Below are 17,504 nucleotides of genomic sequence, written 5' to 3' on the forward strand. Positions count from 1 at the left end.
GCCGTGATGCAGAAGGTTCTGTTTCCTTGCCACTCAGGAAAGCCCAGCGGAATAGGATCAGGCTGCCTATTGCATCCAAACTGCACTGCGATCTCCTGCAACACCTCTGTCCTCCCCCCTTCCTCGCATGAGGAGGACAGATTCTGTTAAGGGAGTCCCCGGGACTAGAGGGCTTTACTGCGTGACTGGCAAGCATCTTCTGATATGCCTAAATGAGGCCAGCCAATCAGAGGAGCCCATTCCGCTGCTCTTGTCATCGGGCTTTGCTTGCAAAATATGCATTTGATTGGCAGGTGCATCAAAGTTCACAGTTTACTGGGTTTTGCAGAAGAGCCGGATCTGCCAATTTAGACAGGGGAGTGACACAAAACTTTCCATCTAAACGGACTAATTTCACCATAGGGAATTTCCCAGCAGAGCATGCCAAGGCGGGTGCAACCCAGCCTTATTTTTTAACAAGGAGTGAATGACAAATGCAAACGACAGTCTGGGCCTGACGGAACATCAGCATTTGACACTTTACACAGGGAGCGTGAAGTAAACAATAGGCAGAGAAATTGAATTAGAATCGGCTGAGCATCCGTGGTACTGGTGGGGGTAGGGGGAAGAGAAGGAAGAAATTAAGGGGAGAGCGGGAATGGGGAAAAGTGGGTGAAGCTGCCACCATTTTGATTTGTACTGCTGGGACTTTCTGTGATTCCACCTTGAATTTTCGCTCTAACACAGGTATGGCTGTCCAATAATCCTTTGTTTTATTAACCGAAAAAAGGGGGTGAAGGAAAGAAAGGGTGCTTCTGGCCCTTAAAGTTATAAGGGTGCTTGAAAAAGGAAGACAATTTGTCCCTTTCCCCTTTGTTTTTCCTGCTGTTACATCTAAATTTGAAAGCACACACCCCGCACTCTGATAGGCCCTCAGGAAGGCTTGTAACACTATAAAGGAGAAATAATACAGATTCTCCAAGTGTCCCCATTTTCCAGGGACAGTCCCAGATGTACAGAACCCGTCCCGGTTTCTGATTTGATAGTGGAATGTCCTGCTTTTCCTTAGGACGTCCCTATTTCCATCAGGGAAATGTTGGAGGGTATGCACCCCCTCCCCAGTCAAGGAGATAAGAAACTATACAATCTATAGAAGACATCTGAAGGCAGCCGTGTATAGGGAAGTTTTGTAATGTTTTATTATGTTTTATACGGCCTCTGCCCAGTATACCTGAAGGAGCGTCTCCACCCCCATCATTCAGCCCAGACACTGAGGTCCAGCTCCGAGGGCTTTCTGGTGGTTCCCTCACTGAGAGAAGTGAGGTTACAAGGAACAAGGCAGAGGGCCTTCTTGGTAGTGGCGCCCTCCCTGTGGAACACCCTCTCATCAGATGTCAAGGAAAATAAACAACTATCTGACCTTTAGAAGACATCTGAAGGCAGCCCTTTTTAGGGAAGTTTTTAATGTTTGAAGTTTTATTCTGTTTTTAGTGTTTTGTGTATTTTTACTGTTCTGTGTATTTAGTGTATTTATTATTATTATTATTTATTATTATTATTATTATTATTATTATTATTATTATTATTATTATTATTATTTATTATTATTATTAATTGATGGAAGTTGCCCAGAGTGGCTGGGGCAGCCCAGTCAGATGGGCAGGGTATACTAATATTAATATTAATAATAATTTAATAGGACGTTCCTATTTTCATCAGAGTAATGTTGGAGGGTATGAAGTCATAGAACTATGCTCTGTGATCAACTTTTCAGGCAAAAGGTGAATTGGGCCTCCCTGGACAGACTAAGCATAGCAACAGATAATGTATTCCCTGATGCAAGGATGGGAAACTTGTGGCCTTTTGGACAACGCTGAACTACAACTCCCACCATCCTTAAACATTTCCTGTGCTGGCAGGGGCTGATGGGAACCAGAGTCCAACAACGTTGGGAAGGTCACAGGTTCCCCATCCTTGCTCTGCTGCATATTGCATCTCTTCCCATGCCACCTACTAGACCAAGAGGTTTAGGTGAGAAATCCACATGTCTCTCAGGCCAACACTGAAAAGACAAGCAGCAAGTACCATATTTTTCACTCTATAGGACACACTTTCCCCCCTCCAAAAATTAAGGGGAAATGTGTGTGCGTCCTATGGAGTGAATGCAGGCTCCTCGGCTTCAGCGATAGCAACACGAAGCCTCCGAAGCGCAGAGGGAGCGCTGCGCTCCAAAGGCTTCGGGTTCCTTTTGCTGAGGCCGGGAGAGCAAGACTCTCCTGGCTTCAGCAGAGAGGGAGAGCTGTGCAGCGACCCTTCAGCCAAGCGGGAGGAGAAATGGAAGGGGCTCCATTTCTCCTGCCGCTTCACTGAAGGGGTGCTGAGCAGAGAAGGGGAGAATTTTTGTTTCTTGTTCTCCCCCTCTAAAACAAGGTGCGTCCTATGGTCGGGTGCGTCCTATAGAGTGAAAAATATGGTAAGTGGGAAGGATTTTCTGCCTCTGTGCATTCCCAATAGCAGCATCACTTCTTTGGAGTACTTTGGAGTACAGTAAGGCTGGCCTTTACTTAGCACCCTGAAAACGTTATAATGGCTTAACTACCTGGAGCAAGATGAAACCCAGCGTGGGCTGCCAAATATGCTGATGTCACTGGGAGATAACTGGGTTAAAGCACCCATCAAATCAGCCCAACAAACAGCTGCTCCTCATACTGAGCCATGGCTGAAGCGCTGGAATTTTACGCCTATTAAACTGCTCATACCAAGCAAATTTGGGTTGGCTGAGTACAACCAAAGCCCTGATTAGCCAATCTATTAATTTAGGGGTTAACCGTACAACAGGCCACCAGCTGCCTTTTGCTGTGTTGATTTTTCATGCACTCCCAAACTTTGATTTCTGATTTGCTGCCACGTTTCCCAAACAGCTACCCTTCTTCCTTCCTTCCTTCCAGGTGAGGACCCTGGCATTCCTTCCTTTTGCCATGAAACTTCCATGATTGGGTCTGTTGGCTTAGCATTCAGTCCTGCCTGGATCCTCAATGATAGTTCCAAACCCTCCAGGTGTCTCTATTTTCCAGGGACAGTCCTGGATTTACAGAAACTGTCCCGGTTTCTGATTTGATCCCAGAATGTCCCGCTTTTCCTTAGGACACCCCTAGTTTCGTCAGAGAAATATTGGAGGGTGTGGTAGGACACCCCAATTTTTACTGGAGAAATGTTAGAGGGTATGGAGTTATGCAACCCACAAGCCAAGGAGACCTTTAGATGACATCTGAAGGCAGCCTTGTATAGGGAAATTTGTTTTGTTATGTACAGTGGTACCTCAGGTTACATACACTTTGCCCCAGAACCCAAACGGGGTCCATGAGCTTCTGTTTTTACTGTTGCGTAGCAAATTTCAGTCCCTTGCATAGTAATTAAGCCTTTACTCTTCCCACTTCTACCCTTGCACTGTGCATTTGAGTCCCCCCGATAGTAATTAAGCCTTTTTTCCTCCCTCTTCTACCCTTGCGCCACTCATCTGAGTCCCCCCGATTGTAATTACAGTGGTACCTCAGGTTACATACGCTTCAGGTTACATACGCTTCAGGTTACAGACTCCGTTAACCCAGAAATAGTGCTTCAGGTTAAGAACTTTGCTTCAGGACATAGCTGTCAACTTACAGATTTGAAAATAAGGGACCAGCAGCATTGAAAATAAGGGACCAGCAGCCAAAATAAGGGACCTGCAGCCTCACCTGTTCCAGGCATTCCAGTCTTCCTGTCCTCCTGCAGTCCGGTCAAACTCAGGCTGGGTAGCTTCGAGAACACTGCCCAACCAACTTTGTAACCAGAGGTTCAACTGAATAGAATCTGAAACACATGCACTACATGGCCTATGCAGTCTCAACTTAAGATGGCTCCCCGGCCTGGCTTTGCACTGCAAAGTTTGCAGCAGCACGTGCAACAAAATGGCGTCTAGCATTCAAACACCCCCTCAGCTTGCATTAACTAGCCACACACAAGGCATGCAAGCTCCACCCCCAGTCGTTCTTAGACTTCTTATTAGGTGAGCAACACAACGAAGCAACACAGTTGGAGCCTCCCTCCTCCCTGGCTGGCAGAGAGGGAGGGAGAGGAGCTGCTTCCTTTGAAATTTAAGGGACATCATTTAAGGGACATTTAAGGGACATCCATCAATAAGGGACAGCAGTGGGACATGGCGCTGGAATAAGGGACTGTCCCTTCAAATAAGGGACACTTGACAGCTATGCTTCAGGATGAGAACATAAATTGGGCTCCGGTGGTGCGGCAGCAGCAGCAGGCCCCATTAGCTAAAGTGGTGCTTCAGGTTAAGTACAGACCTCCGGAACGAATTAAGTACTTAACCTGAGGTACCACTGTATTTATATATGTTGGAAACTGTCCAGAGTGGCTGGGGCAACCCAGTCAGATGGGCAGGGTATAAATAGTAAAATGATGATGATGATTGTTGTTATGGAATAGGACATTCCTATTTTCATTGGAGAAATGTTGGAGGGTCTGTAGTTCTGTTTCTGTCCTGATGCCTTACCGACTTGCAATCTTGAGTGATGGGCATTCATCCTCATCCGGCATCAATTCAAGGAAGGCCTTAGGATATGCGGCTACTTTTTATTTGCTGTATTTATGTCCTGCCACGTGACACTCAGGAAGCATGCAGTGCATAGCTGTCAAGCGTCCCTTACTTGGTGGGACAGTCCCTTATCCCAGCGCCATGTCCCGCTGCTGTCCCTTATTGATGATGTCCCTTAAATTTCCCAGGTTTCAAAGGAAGCAGCTCCTCTCCCTCCCTCCCTGCCGGCCAGGGAGGATGGAGGCTCTAACTGTGTTGCTTGGCTGCATTGCTCACCCAATAAGGAGTCTAAGAACGACTGGGGGGGTGGAGCTTGCATGCCTTGTGCATGCAAATCGGCTGCATTGCCTGGGGACTCGCCTTTGCTCAGCACTTCCCAGCAGAGAGGTGATGGTGGTTTTCCTTGCTGCATCCCCTTTGCCGGGTTGCTGTGCTATGGGAACCACCACTTGAGGCTTCGTTTGGCTGCTGGTTGATTAAAATCCCTTATTTTGGCTGCTGATCCCTTATTTTTGAGGCTGCTGGTCCCTTATTTTCAAATCTGTAAGTTGGCAGCTATGATGCAGTGAGAGGACATGGCCTTTTGTAGCCATGCCTCTGTGTGAGATTTTACTGTTAGGCTGGGGATACACATCGTCTAGACCAGTGTTTCCCAACCTTGTGCCTCCAGCTGTTTTTGGACTACAATTCCCATCATCCCTTGCCACTGGTCTTGCTGGTCAGGGATGATGGGAGTTGTAGTTCAAAAACAGCTGGAGGCACAAGGTTGGGAAACACTGGTCTAGACCAGTGTTCCCCAACCTTGGACCTCCAGCTGTTTTTGGACTACAATTCCCATCATCCTTGACCACTGGTCTTGCTAGCGAGGGATGATGGGAGTTGTAGTCCAAAAACAGCTGGAGGCCCAAGGTTGGGGAACACTGCTCTAGACCACTGACAGGTGGCCCTGAAAATGCCCTGTAAGTACACAAGACAACCTAGAGAATTCAGGACTTTCTCCCCAGCCGGTTTGGAACATCAGGCTAACAACTTATGCCAAAAGGTGGCTGATGGAAGCCAATATTTAACAGTGTTGCCACAGTTTTAGTTAATCAGAGAAGGGATGGAAATCCCCATAAAGGAGAATGGAAATTAGAGCTGAATGCTTTAATCAATGCACCCATGTAATTACTGGCAAAATTCATCTGGAACTTATCTTGTGATTCAGCAAATAGGGGTTATGCCAACTTTTGCAAAGTAGATTCCTGGTGTCTTTTCATGCTCAGTGCATTTTAAACCATTTAATTTCCCAAATAAGAAAGGATTTGTTGATATCGTATAGTGAAGCGAAAGCGGTGCTTTAACTAAATTGGTTAATAAGGAAGGTTGGACTTCAGTACTTATATATATTTATTTTCCTTGGTTCATGAATTCATTAGTAAGGTAAAGTGAGGTGGTTAATCAACAAAAAACAAAACAAAGCCCTTGACAGCTCTAGTTTCAATATTTACTGCTTGTGTGAACACTTTCCCCCTCTAAGCGTTAAAGGTTAAGATCAGGCTCTCGTCAAGATTGAATTTTAATGAATGCAGAATCTTGTTTCCAATCTACTGTTCAGTGGAACAATTGGATTCTCAACAACTGCAATTCATACTACTTTAAAATAATGGGTGCAACATCATGCTGTTAGTTTGTGAGGGAAGGAATACAAAAATTAATTTTATCTGTATCCAGTACTTCATATGGAGAGCTTTCGATGTGGTGGGAACATCTTTGATACCTATGGTGGAGTGCCATTACCATCTAAATTTCTTAATTACATTTTTTGCACCACAGTTTCTGAAATGAATGCAGGGTAGCATGCTCTCTTCCCTTTGTGTTTCCTCACTACACTCTAATTGCATTAGACAGTCATTCACCAGGTGAGTTTAATGGCTACCAAGGGATCAGGGCCATAGATACAGAGGGGCTAGCCAGGATTTTTTTGCCTCCAGAGAGGCACCATTGAAGCTCCCTGCCTGTGTGTATGCAAAAGTATGTAAGGTGTGTGCATGAAACTGAGTCTTTGACCCGGGTGAAGTAAAGCCTAATTTTCTCCCCTGCCAGGGATTTACATCTGGGTGTCCCTATATCAGACTGGTTCTTTACAAATATGACCCATTGTAGCTTATAGCCTCCATGGGGGCTGGGAGGCTAATGTGATCATGAAGAATCCTAGACCCAGCAGTTTTCAAGATTTGGCCATTGGACATGGGTGGCTCTGTGGGTTAAACCACAGAGCCTAGGACTTGCCGATCATAAGGTCGGCGGTTCAAACCCCTGCAACGGGGTGAGCTCCCATTTGCTTGGTCCCAGCTCCTGCCCACCTAGCAGATCGAAAGCACATAAAAGTGCTAGTAGATAAATAGGTACCGCTCCAGCGGGAAGGTAAACGGCGTTTCCATGCGCTGCTCTGATTCACCAGAAGAGGCTTAGTCATGCTGGCCACATGACCCGGAAGCTGTGCGCCGGCTCCCTCGGCCAGTAAAGCGAAATGAGCGCCACAACCCCAGAGTCAGTCACGACTAGACCTAATGGTCAGGGGTCCCTTTACCTTTATCCTTTGCTTTGCTGGTGGCTTTGGAGAGGGGAAGCCAATGTGGACCCTCTAGATCAGCCTTTCTCAACCTTGGGTCCCCAGATGTTTTTGGTCTACACCTCCCATCATCCCTAGCTAGAAACACTGCCCTAGATGTTGTTGAGCTACAATGCCCATCCCTTGCCCCCTGGCCATGGTGGCAAAGGCTGTTAGCAATGGCACACCAACAACCTTTGCAGAGCACCACACTGGTTGCCCCCCCCAGCCTAGGTGATCTCTAGAATGAGATACTGATTAGCAAGGTTGCCTCTATATACAAACTTTCCCACTACCTTTCAGAGGCTTGCTTCCTGGTTAATGATGGCTAGGGTGTTGAGCCAAGATGAGTGCAAAGCAAGGGGCAGAAACTCTAGGCTTAATATTCCTAAACACAGCATGGAGCTCATTTCCAGGTCTGTACTGTGGCAGGAATAGTGGCAACAAAGGCCTTTTTGTTGCATTTGCACGACAGAGCTACGGACCCTCCGAGTCTCCCTATTTTCCAGGGACAGTCCCGGATTTACAGAAGCCATCCTGGTTTCTGATTTGATCCTGGAATGTCCCACTTTTTCTTAGGATGTCCCTATTTTCACCAGATAACTGTTGGAGGGTGTGTAGTTGTGCGGACCCCGAGCCAAGGAGTTAAGTAACTATACAAACTTTAGACTCCCTCCTTTCCTTCCCAGCCCTACCTTTGGTCCACCAATATTCTAGTCCTCTCGCCTTTGAAACTTTCATGAAGCATCTAAAATAGCACCAATAGCACTGTCATAAATATACCGTATTTTTTTGCTCTATAAGACTCACTTTTTCCCTCCTAAAAAGTAAGGGGAAATGTGTGTGCGTCTTATGGAGCGAATGCAGGCTGCACAGCTATCCCAGAAGCCAGAACAGCAAGAGGGATCACTGCTTTCACTGTGCAGCGATCCCTCTTGCTGTTCTGGCTTCTGAGATTCAGAATATTTTTTTTCTTGTTTTCCTCCTCCAAAAACTAGGTGCGTCTTGTGGTCTGGTGCGTCTTATAGAGCGAAAAATACGGTATGTATTACCGCTTAGACCTTCTAGAGTTGGGCTGCCCACCCACTTAAATTTGTGGTTAAAACTATGGTTTGTTTTCAACTCAGAATAGGCCCTTTAAAATTAATGAACCCAAGCTAGTCATGTCCATTAACTTCAGTAGGTCTACTCAGAGTAAGGGCTTTCCCCCCAGCTGGAACTCAGTTCCGGCACCTCTCAGGTAGGCACCATTGCCATTATAAGAGAACAAGAGAGGCGTTCATGGTGAGTTCTGGCACCTCCTTTTCTGGAAAAATAGCACTGCTCAGAAAGGACTAGCGTTGACTACCACCCTTGTATTTTCTTGTGCCAGTTTACAGTTTAGGTAGGGATCAAGTCAGCCTACCCTGACCAAGTGCTGGCTGGTCCTTGTGGTTATTGTAGAGTCCAAAACATACAGAGGACACCAGGTTGGGGATATCCCTTATCTTGGGTATCTCAGAGGTGACTCAATTTAAAAATAAAAGGCAGGGTTGGGAGGAAGTGAACAAAGAGAGATAAGCAAGCTATGGGTCTCTGTGTCACAGGCTGACATAAAAAAGAAATTGGTTGGTTTTTGGCAGATAAGAAATAAAAACAAAGAAATGAAGAATGGCCAGGTTGAGATGCAACAGCTTGGAGGGTGACAAGGACAGAAGGTCCTAGCAGTCGTGGCTCCTCCTTTCTTAGTTTCATCAGTCCATGTGTGGAAACAAAATGGGCAGAAACTTGTGTGGGTAGGATCCAAATTAGGTTAGTTCCAAGCAGGCCTTTTCCCCCAGCAGGAGCTCACCAGAGCTCTGGCACCTTTCAGGTGGGCACCATTGACATTCTGAGATAACAATGGAGGGTCCATGGCACCTCTTTTTCTAGAAATATAGTACTGGTTCCAAGTTGCTATGTAACTTACATTTGTCTTTCTGGCGCTGTGGTCTAAACCACAGAGCCTAGGGCTTGCCGATCAGAAGGTTGGCGGTTCAAATCCCCGCGATGGGGTGAGCTCCCGTTGCTCGGTCCCTGCTCCTGCCAACCTAGCAGTTTGTAAGCATGTCAAGTGCAAGTAGATAAATAGGTACCACTCCGACAGGAAGGTAAATGGCGTTTCCATGTGCTCTTCTGGTTTGCCAGAAGCAGCTTAGTCATGCTGGCCACATGACCCGGAAGCTGTACGCCGGCTCCCTTGGCCAATAAAGTAAGATAAGCGCCACAACCCCAGAGTCGTCCGCGACTGGACCTAATGGTCAGGGGTCCCTTTACCTTATCCCCAAAATAAACCAAGCCACCACGTGTAAGTGCTCTTACCGCAAAGGTTATGAATGATTTTAGACAGTTCAGTGCGAGAAAATACTTCAGATTTTCTTTAAAGGAAGACTCAAGAGGAGATAAGAGTGTCATTTGTTTTGTTTTTTTTGTTTTTTGACAGTTTAATAGCTTCACATTGGTCTGTGATTAGTTCAGAATCTTTTCCTCTGTATTTTAATTGTCGCTATCCATGGGCGAGAAAACATGCAACAGCCCTGTCTCTCCACGAGGGCTCATCACCACTGAAGACACTATTCTTTTAAAGAACACTTACAGATCACCCAAGGTGTCTGTTGCAACAGAAATGGTCTATCTCCTCCCATCCCTACCATTCTATATACTCCCCCCGCCCTCCCACTTTCCCCTTTTTGCGGCTGAGCCATTCCTGGCTGTCGTAAAGAAGGCTGTGGTTCATATTCCCTGTGGACTATGTCAGTGGCAAGAGGTGGTGGGATCCTTTCCCCCAACACAGAAAAGTAGATACGGTCAAAGTTGTTCCTTTTTCTACCCGGGATGAAATTAGGGAGGAGATGCAGCTGAAGAGGCCAGTTAAATGAAAGAACAACATGACAAGATGGACGAGAGGGAGATAACTGAGGGTAATATTGGTTGCCAACCCGAAACATCCCCCAAAGGTGTGTCCAAATACTCAGGCAATACTAGCAAGCAAAGAATCACAACACCCCGCCAGGTTAGGGTGTTTTCTTTTTATTCCTATTGTACAGCTGGGGAAACAGAAAGCACAAAGTGGCACAGCATGCCCAAATAAGGTCCCAAGGGGGGGGGAAACCCCCTCCAAAGTCTTCAATTCACCTATTTGCATTGGCCATCAGACAGCCCTCTGTGGAAGGGGAGCAAAACCATAGGGAGAGCAATGGAGAAATATTTCATGGCAGCAAAAGTAGAGGAAACAGGACACATGGGCAGAAATGCAAAAGATGCTAACATTTTTTTTCATTTTTTTTTCTTTTGCATAGAGATTATTTTCCCCCATTCAATTTTTTTGTGTGTTTTTCTTTCCCTGCCTTTTCAATTTTTTTGTTTAGGTTTTTTATTTTATTAAAAAAAGAGAGTAGTGGTAAAGTCAACCCCTTTTTGGGGGTGGGGTGGGGGGGCTGCTGGAGGTTGCCAGGGAAAAGGCCTTGTCGGGCTTGTTTGTTCCCACAGAGTCCGAGTTTGTGCTGTGCTTTATTGAACACAGAACTTTGTTTTCAGTGAGCACAATGCGATTCGAACAGTACAGACGGTGCGTTCTTTTATCTACACGATGAGGTGAGCCTGTTTCAATCACTAGCATGATGAAGATGGAGAATGGGCTTATATACAAGAGGATTTGCCTCCACATTACAAACATCATCTTCCTACAAAGCAGCAAATTTCCCCCCGCAAATAACAAAATATTAAATAATTTTTGCATGTCCCGCATAGTCCAGTCCAGTTGAATCTCTATGAATATTGATGGTTGTCTTCCGTAGAATATCATCACGTAAATCCCCCCTTGTCGGTTACTAAACTTAACTATAATACTGCTTTACAATGCAACCCACCAACTGTAACAGCAGGGGCCAACACAAGAAATTCTTTGGCAAATGTAATACACATTTGCAGGTGGCTCTTCAGAAGACAAGGTGGAAAGACTAAGGCTCAGCCTAGTAGTCCTTTGCATAGGATGTTCCAAATAGAATTGCTTACTCTCTTTATGATCATGCCAGGCCAAATCAAAATCCAATGTAACGTTATCTATGTCAGCGGGCCCCAAATCAAGCCAGTGCTTATGGACAGACACATATTCCCCTTCTTTTCTACCAGTGTAAGTAAAAGACCATGACTATTCTCAGTTGCATCTTCCTTTATTTGTGTTTTCCTGAACCAGATAATTTTAAGTAGGTGAGATGTGTCAGTGTTCTTACTCTCTCTCTTTTCTGGGATAGCCAAAGTTGGGGCTTCAATGACCTAACAAGTTTTCAGTTGACCCAGTTAGCTATTTTCCTTCCCAGACATTCTGGGGTACATTTAACACTAGTCAAATGGGCAATAGTACATGTGCCATTCCCCAAACAGAGTCATAAATACAGGCATGAGCAACTGGTGTGTATGTGTGTGTGTTTAAATTGTTGAGCGATGTAGGGACCCTAGCTGGATAAAGCTGAATTTGGGATGAGGTTTGAGGAAGCACTGAAACAGTTTCTGTTTGCCCAATATTTCTTTGTGTGCACTAGAAGAGATAAAAAAGCAGGTATATTTACAGAATGATTTCCTGCTACAACCTTATAATTTGGGGGTGTTAATGGCATACAGTATATAGCACAGATGTAGATATAGGTAACTTCCGTAGGCTTGGAACATAAAAGCTTGTTCTTGTGAGTGTCTGTGACAAGCAAACAATTGTTTGAATCGTCTCAGACAAATATAGGTGAATTAAAAGAGAGTTGGTCAATTCACCTGGGGCAAGCAGGTTACAGAGAAAAATGGAAAGGCGCCATTGGAATTCCTGGCGATCAACATGCTTTGTTGATCCCTATAGAAGGGGTTTATAAAGCAAAAGTATTGCCCCAAATACAGAGATCTCTTATTTCCCCTCGGATATGGCAATTTAGAAAAAGAAAACCGGGCTAAAAACCTTCTGCTTTACACTAGTTTGAAATTTGGTCCGCACTCTGCCTTCTGGAGATGTAAACTGGAGGAGGATGTTGTGTTCGCCCCATGAATGCTTTCCCTTTTCCCCTGTTGATAACTGCTCACCACATACCAGATTTATGAAATATAAAATGTGAGCAAATTTTGTTCTGCCATCTTCTGCTTAAATGTCACCCTTCACAGCCAACCCTGCTGCAAAATCCACATGCAAAAACAATGTCTGTAAACCATCAGTTAATGCAGATGTGCCTTTCTGCATGAAATGGCGCCAATCTGCATGTTTATTTTTGATCCTGGCATTTTGAGAGTTTGCATAATTTGGTTTTTTTTTAACCATAGGATATTTCATGGTGTGGTCGCAAGAGGAGACGAGCGCTGCTTACGGAACTTAAAGCGGATACCAAGATAAGAGGAAGGAGAGTGATGCAGGATCCCACCTTTCTGCTGCAGCAACCTTTTATAAGAACGGTAACTGCGTGTTTTCATCTATGGGTCCAACAAAGACAGGAAATTAGCCTTAAAATTAAAAAAAGAGTGAACTTCTTAGAATTCCAAATTCTGCTCAGTTTTTTAGGCATGCAGAAACAAGGAAATGAACAGCCCCCAGGAACAGGGAAGTAGCTGTGCTGACTAATGTAAGACTCAGTTAAAACAAGCTTGAGGTTCAAGGATAAAACACCTGCTTTTTGCTATATGCCACTATTTCAGAGTACTACAGCTCCATGGAGAGTAGAAACACCCCCCCCCTTACCCCAGACCTCTAGTCCATATTGGTATAGCAGAAATGGAAGGACAGAGAACCAGAAAACATTCCCAGTTAGTCTGGAATTGTTTTTGTCCAGTGTCACATGCCCGAAAATGTTTCTACCCCTTCAGCAGTGATTAATGAAATGTGGCACACCAGTCGCTGGGGGATTTAAGCTTTTCCCTTCATAAATCTTGCTGGAGTTGTGTATTAGGTGAACAAGTTCCCCCACAGAATACACTTGCACTCCTCGCCGCCATGCATGTAACAACTCCGGCGCGTAACAGGAAAAGAATGAAACCTAGGAATGAAAAGGGAGAATTATTCTTCATGTCTGCCGTTCAGGCTGGGGAGCTATTTCAGCTTGTTTTTGCCAGGACTTTTTGATTTTTAGAAAACGGGGGAGATTTGTTCATTTCCCTCCCCTCCTTTTTTTTTTTTTTTTTACAGACCTTCAGGACAAAGCATTAAAAACAGTTATATTTATATATCTATTTATATAGTTCTTGATTTTGCCAGCGGGTTGACATCACTCCATTCTCCTGCCTGACTTGACTGTAGGTGTGTGTGTGCATGTGTGTGAGAGACTTGCCGTCCCAACTCCAGCCCGTAAGGTTATGACGTCGGACGCAGTCGTTCTTCGGATGGAACGGTAAGGAAACCAAGGCCTTATTCAACCAACCTATGGAGGAAATGGGAGGGAAACGGGTCACACAAAACAACCCTTGTCGGACACACAGAGAGGATGACACAGGTCTTTCCCCCCTTTGCTAGACCGAGCCAGAGTTGGTCCCCTCTGGCTTCCGGGAACCGTCGCTTATCACGCGGAGATGTTTTTCACGGACGATCTCTTGGGGGAGAACAATGAGTTGTGCGCAGCATTCTCTCCTTTGTTACCTTTCTGTCCATACCACTCCCAAAAGACGACAGTGCAGGCTATATATTGCTCAGATTCCCCTCAGGCTTAAGAGGTTTGGGGAGCCTCGTATGGAAGGCTAGAGAGCCGAGGAACAATTTGTGTGGGGTGGTCTGAAGTACTGCAGTGGCAATAGCGACAGGAGCAGGAGCGCTGGCCGCAGGCCTGCTTTTGCCATCAATCCAGTGAAGTAGCTTGGCTGGGTTACAAGGGGCATGAAGTTCTCAAAAATGTGCGGTATTCCAGTACGTTTCTGCAGTCTGAAAGAGGGCGGAGGGGGCAGAAGGGGCAGGCGAGGGAGACGGAGAAAGTTTTCTTCATCCTTCCGAGTGGCGCAGAATGTTCATCAGACAGGTACAATATGGAGGCCTAGGCTGTCACCCTGCAGTTTCATGTGGTTTCCATGGTAACTAGTGGCGGTCATAGGCAGCGGCAGCAGTGGGAGGTGCGGAGCCCCGGGATGTGGCACTATAATAATAAGGGGAACCTGAAAGTTAACACAGGAGAAGAATGGACTGATTGAAAGGACATACAGTAAAATAAAATAAGAAAAGAAAGGAAGAGAAAGAGAGAGAGAGAGGCATATTAAAAGGAACTAGAGACAGAAACCCGAGGATGGGGACTCATTAGTGGCCAATATAAAGAACAGGGAACCTGCATTTGCTAAATTACCGTATTTTTCGCTCTATAAGACGCACCAGAACACAAGACGCACCTAGTTTTTGGAGGAGGAAAACAAGAAAAAAAAAATATTCTGAATCTCAGAAGCCAGAACAGCAAGAGGGATCGCTGCGCAGTGAAAGCAGCGATCCCTCTTGCTGTTCCGGCTTCTGGGATAGCTGCGCAGCCTGCATTTGCTCCATAAGCCGCACACACATTTCCCCTTACTTTTTAGGAGGGAAAAAGTGAGTCTTATAGAGCAAAAAATACGGTACATAGTGCTAGTCACACAGAAAGAGTTCTGGTGCAGCAGCTGCTTTCTGGATTCCAGTTAGATGATGTTCAGGAGGATAACCTAGATTCATAGGAGCCAACTCCTAGAGGCCAAAGGTCCCTTTGGCCTCCCGGCAAAACATTTGAGGGGGTCGGTCCAAGTTGATAGACATTGCCATTCAAATGGTATGTGTCTTGTGATTGATTAGGTGGGGCAAAATATTGGGCCCCACAATATTTATTCAAGTTGGCACCCCTGCCTAGATTCCTCGTGTAGCAATTGCCACATGCCTGCATTCATAGGAATAATTCCCCTAAAGCACCTCATGGATACCAAATGTCAGATCTGGAACCCTCTCTGCTGATCCACCACAATTACAATTCAGAATGTTTTGTAAGGAATGTTATGGTGCTGAAAACTTTACTCGCTTTGTGAGCTTACTGAGCTTCAAGCTTCCCAAATTGCCTGGTCCACTCCAGGGAGGGGAAGTACTGATCTGGTTTTTTAAATTAAAGAAATGGGTACATAGCCTTCTTTGTATCGTGTTAAATATTCAGCCCTGCTAAATATTCAGGGGTGTTGAAAACCAGGGGAGGAAAAGGGGTGGGCCTTTAAAACAAAGCGGCAAAGCAGATAGCGATTAAACTGATGGGAAAAGGGGGGTTTGTAAAAAAGTGTGACATATTTTACAAAAGGGCTGTTGGCTGCTGCTAAGGGCAAGGCCAATTTTTTGCAACAACAAAACCAGAAGAGCACAAACCTGAAGCATGTGGTGCAATGGATCAGTGTGTCTGGCTGTTAGCCAGGCTGGTAGTTCAAGCCCACTCAGGGATGGGTGTGAGCGGAAGATTGCAGGGGGTTGGACTAGATGACCCTTGGGGTCCCACCCAACTCTAGAATTCTATGCTTCTATGTATAGGACATGTCTGCACCTGCCAGTTTTGTGTTACAAGTACTGAGAAGTGGAGTGCAGCGTCTTGCTTAAGCAGTCAATTTTAGGGGACTTGAGGTGAAGGTGTAGGAAGGGCCTGAACCAGCAAAAGTATGGAATTGTTTCTAGTCCCTCTGCATAATAATAATAATAATAATAATAATAATAATAATAATAATAATTTATTTATACCCCGCCCATCTGGCTGGGCTTCCCCAGCTACTCTGGGCGGCTTCCAAAAAAATATATTAAAATACTGTAATACATCAAATATTAAAAGCTTCCCTAAACAGGGCTTCCTTCAGATGTCTTCTAAAAGTCTGGTAGTTGTTGTTCTTTTTGACATCTGGTGGGAGGGCGTTCTTATGTTGCCAATAATAATAATAATAATAATAATAATAATAATAATAATAATAATTAATAATAATTTCTTATTTATACCCCGCCCATCTGGCTGGGCCTCCCCAGTCATTAGTTTGTTGCTTATGTTGCTATCTTATGTTGCCCATTAGGAAGCTGGACTACATATGCCTTTGCTCTGATGCAGCAGGACTGTTCTTATGTTCTTACGATGTGTGCAGAGGAACTGATCAGATTCTTAGGGTGGTGCATGTAGGACCAGAGAAAGGAAAGTGTGCTCAGTAACAGCCAAATCAACAACAGTGGTGCCTCGCAAGACGAAATTAATCCGTTCCGCGAGTCTCTTCATCTAGCGGTTTTTTCGTCTTGCGAAGCATGGCTATTAGCGGCTATTAGGGGCTATTAACGGCTTAGCGGCTTAGCGGCTATTAACAGCTTAGCGGCTTGGCGGCTTTAAGAAAAAGGAAAAAAAACTCGCAAGAGGGAAATTCGTCTAGCGAAGTGATGCAAAAACCGAAACCGAAAAACACTTTCGTCTTGCGCGTTTTTCGTTTTGCGAGGCATTCGTCTTGCGGGGCACCACTGTAGGTAAGACCCCCGTGGCTTTTTGGAGAAATACCCTCGCAGGTGGAAGATATCCTTCTCTTTGAGTTTCTTCACACAGTCAGTAAACAACTGCTTTTAACGCACTTCAATTTCTGATGCGTTTACATGATCAAGGGGGCTAATCAGATGCAGAAAAGAGATGGAAGCTAATGAAAAGAGCCCCGTGAGAATTAAAGACTCTTGTCTCAAATCTGTTTCATATTAGGATAAATGGCTCTGTAAATAGCTGTGAGGCCCTCATCTCAGGCATGCAGCGATGGGGGTGCTTTGGAATTTGCTGCGAGTAAACAGGGGAGCTCACGTGGGAAAGTGGGTGGGATAAAACCCTCTGGGGTTCTGTGCTTACACAGGAGGGACTCGATAATATTTATTTTGCCTGTGCATGAATGCTTCTCTAAAGTGCCCAGAGAGCATGATGTACTGAGAGGGAATGTTGCAGGTCATCTTGGGTCTAGGGCTAACTACCGTATTTTTCGCTCTATAAGACGCACCTAGTTTTTGGAAGAGGAAAACAAGAAAAAAAAATATTCTGAATCTCAGAAGCCAGAACAGCAAGAGGGATCGCTGCACAGCGAAAGCAGCAATCCCTCTTGCTGTTCTGGCTTCTGGGATAGCTGCGCAGCCTGCATTCGCTCCATAAGACGCACACACACATTTCCCCTTACTTTTTAGGAGGGAAAAAGTGAGTCTTATAGAGCAAAAAATACGGTAATCCTCATCTGGTCTGACACCTGAACCTTCCAGTAGCAGTCTGTGGGAGGGCTAGACTGGCCCATGCAGCCATCACCCTGACCTACTTAAGTAAATTGCAGCAATGCTGGAGTCTGGAGCTACTTATCCTATCTTCTATTATAACAGACCCTCCAAGTGTC

The 17,504-nt window shown here is 45.3% G+C and overlaps 1 protein-coding gene and 1 long non-coding RNA gene across 11 annotated transcripts in view; one reads left to right on the forward strand and one right to left on the reverse strand.

Moving 5' to 3' along the window:
- The first annotated feature begins 10,201 nt into the window (after positions 1 to 10,201).
- LOC309371201 lies at positions 10,202 to 13,514 on the forward strand. The gene is made up of 3 exons (XR_014168904.1): positions 10,202 to 11,359; positions 11,396 to 12,608; positions 13,389 to 13,514. It is a non-coding gene; the product is annotated as an uncharacterized lncRNA (long non-coding RNA).
- Positions 13,353 to 17,504, reverse strand: part of PAX2 (paired box 2) — a 143,450-nt gene continuing 139,298 nt past the window's right edge. For 5 of the 10 annotated variants that reach the window (XM_081913730.1, XM_081913732.1, XM_081913728.1 and 2 more), the window contains one exon: positions 13,353 to 13,567. In XM_081913730.1, the coding sequence (XP_081769856.1) occupies positions 13,377 to 13,567 (191 nt within the window). In that variant the 3' untranslated portion in view covers positions 13,353 to 13,376. Of the gene's footprint in view, positions 14,289 to 17,504 lie in introns of all 10 variants that reach the window. The other 5 variants (XM_081913733.1, XM_081913727.1, XM_081913729.1 and 2 more) reach the window with 3 other exon arrangements.

This window comes from Podarcis melisellensis (assembly GCF_964234715.1).
Source record: "Podarcis melisellensis genome assembly, chromosome: 5".
NCBI classification, from domain to species: domain Eukaryota; kingdom Metazoa; phylum Chordata; class Lepidosauria; order Squamata; family Lacertidae; genus Podarcis; species Podarcis melisellensis.